Here is a 7,863-nt window from a genome sequence, read left to right on the forward strand (position 1 = left end):
GGTGATAACTGGAATATTTTTTGTTTTTTAAAGCCCCTACAGCCCAGGACCAAAAAATGGAACAGCTCACAGGCTGATCCCTAACAAACTGTCACTGAGAGCTGAGATGCACTGTCTATGAGACAATGTCTCAACTCAGCCTCTGATTTTCCATCTGCAAAGTGAAGATAATAACCTTAAACACAGTTTTAAAAGGCACAGAGACAGCAGCTCATGGAAGAATCTATGTAACAGCAGAGTTCTACTAACAAGCACACTATGCAAATGATAAGCAATTAAAAAATATGCTCCATGGAAATCTGGTAAGAGTGCATCAGCTGAGATTCACAATATTGGCCTTTTTCACATTACCTCACACACTCCATTAGCTTTGCTTAAACTTACTGCTTGTGATGCGGACGAGTATCAGAGCCCTCTTTCTCCTCTCTCCCTGGATCCACAGGTTCCCTAAGGCTTAAAAACTGCATTGATCTTTGCTGTAATCTTTGGTAAGAATTTCAACTGTTATTTTAACAAAACAAACTATGCATGTTCTCTAAATCGGAGTGCTTAAAAACTGAGAAATAACTAAAACTCTGATTGAATGTGGGAAATAAAGGTTCCCAAACACTCTACAGGTAGAAAAGTTGTGAAGGGCTTATGTTTCCACCACACAAAAATCACAGCCCATGCATCCTTTTAAAATACCTTACTGGGTTGTACCACCACACTGCTCTGTTCCCATCTGCACTGCTGCAAAACGGGCCCAGTGCCCATGTCTCATTTTCATTTTCAGTTAACATATCAGCAGTAAAGACCATGGTATACCAGATCTCTTCATACAGACTAATGCACAGACTCAAAATACATTTTAACTCAGTTAACTCACCCACACTGAATCTCATCATTACCAAACACATGCAATTTAATGAATATAGATAACATTTTCAAAGGCACATAAGTGAGTAAGAACCTGAACCAAAATGAGCACTTATGCACCTAAGTAGCAATTAGATTCAAATACATGCTTTTGGATTTGATCAAGATCATGTTTCAAAAAATCCTGAATCTAAAAGCCTAAATTATCTGTGTGTACTTTTGAAAATTTACACTGTATCACAACCCAGCATGAGAGCAAGACGTTTTTTGGAAAAGGCTGGGTTTTGTTTTTCTTTGGGAGAAAAGAGAAAAACATTCCCTTAGAAGATGGATTTGTTTCTCCCCTCCTTCCTCTATGCTTCAATATGGGACTATTTAAAACTGTTGTTGAACTATTTATTGATGAGCTTTGAAAACAAATATTTCTTCCTGATGGTGAAAAAGACAGTTACCACATTGTCATCAAGTCAATCAAACCTAGACAAAGCAATAAGGAACTGAAAATAACCCTCACGCGTGAGGACGTAAACAAATGGTTAGTTGGTGTTTGACTATAAAAGCAATGAAATGCCAAGCACTCTATAGGAAAAGTGTAATCAAGACACGCTGCCACCCTTTGGTCACAGAACAAAAATGCATATACATCACAGCAACGTGCTGGGCATCATCCAGCATATCAGGCAAAAATCCCAGTAAAATCAACTTAATGAACTGTAGTGGGAGATTTTGCTGGACCATCCCAAGCATAAATATATTAGCCCAAATTAATGTAAAGTTTTTTTTTATTTCAACGGACAAAAATCTTCTGACTCCCAAAGAGCATTTTCAAAGCTGTGATGGACACCCTAAGAACTGTCTTGTTTCTTTTCTGAAACATAAATATTCAGAGGAATGGAGAGCAGAACATATTCCTAGGTTTTTTTTTTCCCACCCCCTGTGTCTTTGAAAGTCCCTTGGAAACCAACATGAGCTGCTTTGACCCTGGGCTCAGCATCCTCTTTCTGCATTTGAGCTACTAGTTCAACAGAAATCACACGAGCTGAGTACTCTATGTGAGGTATCCCAACTCATTGCACAGTTCACTACTATTAGAGAGATGATTCAGCCTCTTAACACAGTTATTCCTGAATACTTAAAAATACTTTCTCTCTGGCAGATTTTTTTAGTGCATGCATCATCATCATGCATAGTAAAGACTGCAGAAACAGAGGCTGATTTTAAACTAGCAGTATCATAGGGTGGTTTAACTCTAAATATAACTATAAAGCCAAGTTTAAAAAACATATCAGCTCTAGATCAAAGTGTTCATTATTCAGTAACCATAAAATATATTATGGGCTTCCATGCAAATAAAATCCATTATTTTTATGAGGTTTGTAACTATTTCTTTTGGAAGAAGGAAGCTATAATTTTTATTAATTTCAAAAGGTGAGCTTAGAGAGTGTCAGTAGGGCCTAACTATTTCCATTGAAAGAACTAATCCCAGCTCTCTGCATCTTAATGGCTGTAGGTATCTGAGTTCAGCATACAAGAACTCACCAAGAAGAGGCAGACGAAGAGACTCTTAGAGACATAAACTGAAGTTTGTCAATAAGCACAGCAGTTCAGATCTACAGATAGACTTCTGGTTACAATTCAAATTACTATATGTTACAGTAATGTTATGATTCCTGCAGCCCTAGAAACCCTTCTATAAAATCAAATCACTCATCTCTTTGGGAAAAGATCACACCACTTCTGAAATGCCTGTTGTCTGCCACTCAGGCCTCAACCTTTCTAAACACTGTCCTTGACACACATTTCTAGGAGGCAATACCTCTTCCCATTAGACAAATAATGAACTGAAAGTTAACACTTTCAATTACATGCAAGAGCAAGTGTGACATACCAAATTACATTTTTTTTTACACTAATGACTTTGATTCTCACTTTCTCAGACTCACTCTATTAATAAATGATATTTTATTTACTTAATCCTTTATTTATTCGAGCAGGAAACACAGTTTTACTGAAGCATTTCAAAATTATCGCTATTTATATATGAGTGAAAAACTTCTCAAAATGTAAATCCATCTGAATACTCAACTGCAAAACTAGTAAAGTATCATATGGCCAAATGTAGTCTTAAGCAAATGCAGAAAAGAAATAAATGTTCAGAATTCAGTCATGGAAAGATTATTCAACGTAATGAAAGCTTTTGTGAGTCTGGTCATTTTTATATGGTTAAGTGTCCTATTAAAGACAATGGGAAATTCGGCTATGTAATGAACCTGTAAACATGGAGCATATGGCTCTTCATACAGAAAAATTTTATGATGTTTCAGTGAAGGGTTCAATATTTCTAACACATAACTTATCATACAAAATTTAATTTAAAAAGGACTTCTGTGATCATCATTTTATAGTCAGTGCCTTATAAAATAGATCAATATTCTGTGTTACAGAGAATTGCTGAATTTCTTATGCACATGATTAATGCATTGTTATCATCCTAGTAATTAAAAGGAGCGGGGTTACACACAATCAGCATGATACATCTTACTCAGCACCTCCTGGCAGTTGCCTGCAAAAATTAAACTCATTAATCACTGTGAGGCCAAAAAAGAAAAAGCTTGGAAAAAATGAAGAAGCTTTATTTTATGGGAAAAAAAAATCTCAAGTCAACATCTAGGAGAAAATTCCTTCTACAGTACAATATGGAAAATATTAACCTCATCTAAAATGAGAATTATGCTACCAAAATTCTTCATAATCTGCTATACCACTACACCAGATTTCACTAAGAGCCTTCAAAGATATTTCCTCATATCTAAATGAATGTAGTGAAAAGGAAACCCTATAATGAAGCAAAAATGTTGTCGGAATTTTGTTTACAGCTATTGCAATAATTGACTTCAGTATCAATATTGCCACAAAGCCAACTGGGAAGTGGTTTTCTGGGGTCATTTATACAAGACCCAGTTTCTTCAGTACTCTTCCCATAAATAAAATGATTGCTTTATCAGACTAACAATTAACATGAAAAAAATGCAATATTTAACGCAGGCTTTGTTCACAAGTTAGGTCTACTATATGTATGTTCTCATATACCTACCATGATCCGAAACATAGTGAAACTTGCTAAGATACTTAAGAATGTTGTGACTTGTATTTGCTGCACTTTCATATTACAATGTTCTCAAGCCTGTCTCAATGGTGGCTGTAAAGTGAACTGAGCAGTTGTCACAATAAATCACAATTGCATTTGGTTTAAATCTTGTTTATTACAAAGTTACTGCTTCCTCTTTAGCTTCTGTAGGTTTCATCTAGTATTTTTCCACCAGTAGTACTTACAGAGAACAAAATGCTTACTAACAATACTGTGACCTTCAAAGGCAAGATCCTGTCTTTCCCTCTGTTTTGTACTGCACTGAGGTCTGTACTGGTGCTTAAAAATACAGTGCTGAGTGCAGCACACATATTTCTATAGGGAAAGTCATAATCAGAAGCATAAAAAAAATCTCAGCTGTCTCCTGATTATTGATCACATGACAAAGTTAGGAACAGAACAGTCTCATTTTCAGGTTTGTTTTGTTATTGCCAAGTGTGACCAAACAACAAAACTTTGTTTCTATATTTTTAAGCTCTGGGTTTTCCTACTAGATCTATGTTGAAGAATAAAAGAAAACGTGAATGTCCTGCTATAGTATATGTGCAAAACAGAAATCAGAAGTCTAAGCACTTGAGAAAGGGGTTTCCAATGCCATCTCGTTAAGCTCTTCCCCATGATAAGCACATGCTCCTGGCACCCTGCACAAGCAGACCACCCTCCTTGAACTTCTCCCATAGTCCTTGCCTGCTGCCTGCCTCACTTTTCCCTTTGCCTCAGGGATTTCATAGCCGAAGCTACATCAGCTCATCCTGGGCGAGCCTGCCTGCTGCCGCCGGGGACAGGAGAGACAACCCCCCCTTCTCTTCACCGTGATCTCGCCACAACCATGGGAAAGAGGCCGCTGCCGGCTTATCTCAGAGCTGGCCCCGGGAGGGTTCAGCACCGCAGACCGCTCCACCTGCCACGGGACAGGCGGAGCGCAGCACAGCAGACACCATCACCGGTCTCCGCCCCGGTGCAGCTCAGCACCGCGGACAGTTCCGCCCGTCCCCGCCCCGGTCGCTCCGATTCAGCACCGCGGACAGCTACGCCGGTCCCGCTCCTTGGTCACCCTGGTTCAGCACCGCGAACAGCTCCACCGTCCCCGCTCCCAGGTCGCCCCGGTTCAGCACCGCGGACAGGTCCGCCGACCCCGCCCGCGTCCTTGCCCCTGCCCGCCCTTCGCCTCCTCTCCCCCCGCGGGCCGGCCGCCGCCTTCTCCCAACACACGCTTTAAAGGCCATTTTCACCGGCTTCGTTATGATTTTATCCTTCGGACCTGAACGACCCTCCACTGGAGACCCCCAGGCCAGCCTGCCCCAACTCTGCTGGCCAGGAGCACGTTCGAACTGCTCGACTCCATCCACTGAACTTTCCCAGACATGTTGCCCCCTTTAAAAACAATTCACACAAGGTGTCCACATGCATTTATAAGTCATCCCAAAACCCTGTACCTAGCCATGCTTTTGGCACTCCATTGTGGAAAAAACCCAGGTAGGCACCTTTCCCTCTACAGATGGCACTGCACAACAATGCCCTCCACCCACACACAAAGCCCGAGGGGAAGAAAAAAAAAAAAAAAAAAAAAAAAAGAACACCAAAACAAACTCTCCTTTTAGTAGCTAATATAATTCTTCATTCTTTTGGAGCCTGTCAGCACAAATAACTTGCACACGCTAAACTGCGTCCTTTGCTTCCCAGCTTAGCGCTTCTGGTGATCAGAGAAGCGGCTCCAGACATCTGCCGTCTCCAAATCCAGGAAAGCGAAATTAAAACAGTCAGATAAAGAGGGAGATGTGCCTGAGCCCAGCCCCACCGGCGACACTCCGCCGGCCCGCAGCGACATCTAGAGCCCAGCACGGCGCCGAGAAAGGCCTTATGTCCCCACCACGCCGGGGAAAGGCCACGGGTGGGTGGGAGAGACCAGGCACGGGGATGGGTCCCCTCTCGCATTTGGCCAGGGCCAAGAAGTAGTAGCACCAAGACCGTTGCCGGTCTGCGGGTCACAGCAAAGAGTTAATTCAGCGTCCTGTCACCGTTTGGTCCCCAGGGGCTATCAGAGTAGCAGCCACCTCAGGGAGGTTTAGGCCAATTTAGAAAAAGTGCACTTGCTCTTATCGACCGCGAAACTCTCTACAAAGGTACAGGAAAAGGGATGAGGAATTAAAACACAACCCGAGGAAGTCTCCCTGTGAACAAAACTCTCTCCTCTGAGTGAGACTGACCTGCTGTCTCGGCTTGAAGCAGTGCTTTTCCTGGGAAGGCTCCTGGAGCCAGAGCTGATCCCTGCTGCAAATCTAGCATGTCCCACCCGGGCAAGAAGTATTTCTAACAGACACAAACATTATTCCCAACTGCAGCCATTTGCTTCCCCTTGTGTGCACTTCCACAGAAGCAAAACACCCTCAATTCCCTTTGCAAACCTAGCACCACACAGGCTACACCAGCAATGGGGACCCATGCTTCCTTCTCCTCCTGACTTTCTAAACCCTCTCTTCTCCCCCTCTCTCCCAAAGAACCAGGCACGATCGACCCAAAACAGTTTAACTCCATCAGGCACAGCAGCGAGCCCTGGGTGAGTCACTCGTTACTAAGGCAATATGCACATGCACCCTGCCTACTCTCGGAGGCAGAGCGGAAGGTGCGCGGCCGAAGTTTGCGACTTTCCCGCGGAGGCTCGCCCGGGGGCGGGGGGGGGGGGGTGGGTGGGAAGAGAGAGAGAACCCCTGAAACGGTTGCTCAGGGGTTAAAAAGTTTTCTCGCTGCCAGATTGGGATGAGGCTGACGGGAAAGCAAGGAGGGAGGGACGAGGTGAAGACTTTTGCCCCGGGGGAGAGTTAAAAGGTAAAACATGGAATAACAACTTAAAAAAAAAAAAAGGGGGGGGTGGGGGTGGAAGCTCTGTCTCCTCGCTTGGAGGGAGGCGACTGGAGATTGCACTTGGTTTCCAAACGCGCTTATCCCGCGCCGTTCAGCCCAGCTCCGCGGCGGCGGAGAGTCGCGCAAGGAGGCAGGTAACGCGGAGAGGTGCGGGGGAAGCGCGGGGGCGAGGGAGCCCCGGCTCCATCCCGTACTATCCCTGGCACCTCGGGGGAGAAGAAAACCGCAAGGACCCACTTGGAAGAAACCGCCGCCAGCTCAGCGGGGCACATGGGCACCCGGCAGGACGGGGTGGGACGGGGGGGAAAAAGGGGGATACACCCAAAACCCAACCCAACGCGAACCACACCGGCGCTTACATCCTCCTCCTCGCAGTCACTTCGTGGCTGGTATTGGAAGCGGGGCCGGCTGCTTTCCTGTTGCAATGGACGCGAAGTCTTGCCGGCAGCGCCGTCCTCCTCGCTGCTCTGGGCGCCCAGGAGGTGACTCGCTTCGGGGGGAACGGGGAAGGAGCGGGAGGTGTTGATCTTCCCGCTGAACCGCTGGTACAGTGAAGCCATGAAGTCAATCCGCGGGAAACGAGGGGGAGGGAGGGAAAGAGAAGCGCTTCTCCCTCTCTTTAATTTTTTTTCCCCTCTCCCCCTCCTCTCTTCTTTTTTGGCTACAGCATGCTACATGCGGGCAAGGTTCAGTCCCACATCAGTGGAAGGGAGAGAGAGAGCTCCTGCTCCCCGGTCCTCTGCACCGGCACCCGGAGAGAAGCGGGTGGAGGGGGATCGAGAGAGCAGGGAGGGGGCGAGTGGTGGGGTGGGAGAGAAGAGAAAATAGATAAATAAATAATAAAACGCAATCGCGCCGTAACACCACAGACCCCGGGAATGCTGCACCATCCAGTGTTGGGAAAGAGAAAAAAAAAATTAAAAAAAAAGAAACAGCAAAACACTCCACGGAGACGTACCCCCGATAATGGCGCCTGAGTGGATCAGCATTAAATG

The 7,863-nt window shown here is 44.8% G+C and overlaps 1 protein-coding gene across 1 annotated transcript in view; it reads right to left on the minus strand.

Moving 5' to 3' along the window:
• Window positions 1–7,643, minus strand: part of DPP6 (dipeptidyl peptidase like 6) — a gene marked incomplete at its 5' end in the record, with an annotated part of 400,138 nt that extends 392,495 nt beyond the window's left edge. The window contains one exon of the mRNA XM_082045833.1: window positions 7,228–7,643. Within this exon, the coding sequence (XP_081901959.1) occupies window positions 7,228–7,428 (201 nt within the window). The remainder of the gene's footprint in view (window positions 1–7,227) is intronic.
• Window positions 7,644–7,863: the final 220 nt, after the last annotated feature.

The sequence above is a fragment of the Streptopelia decaocto genome (genome assembly GCF_964273445.1).
Source record: "Streptopelia decaocto genome assembly, chromosome: 2".
Taxonomy (NCBI): domain Eukaryota; kingdom Metazoa; phylum Chordata; class Aves; order Columbiformes; family Columbidae; genus Streptopelia; species Streptopelia decaocto.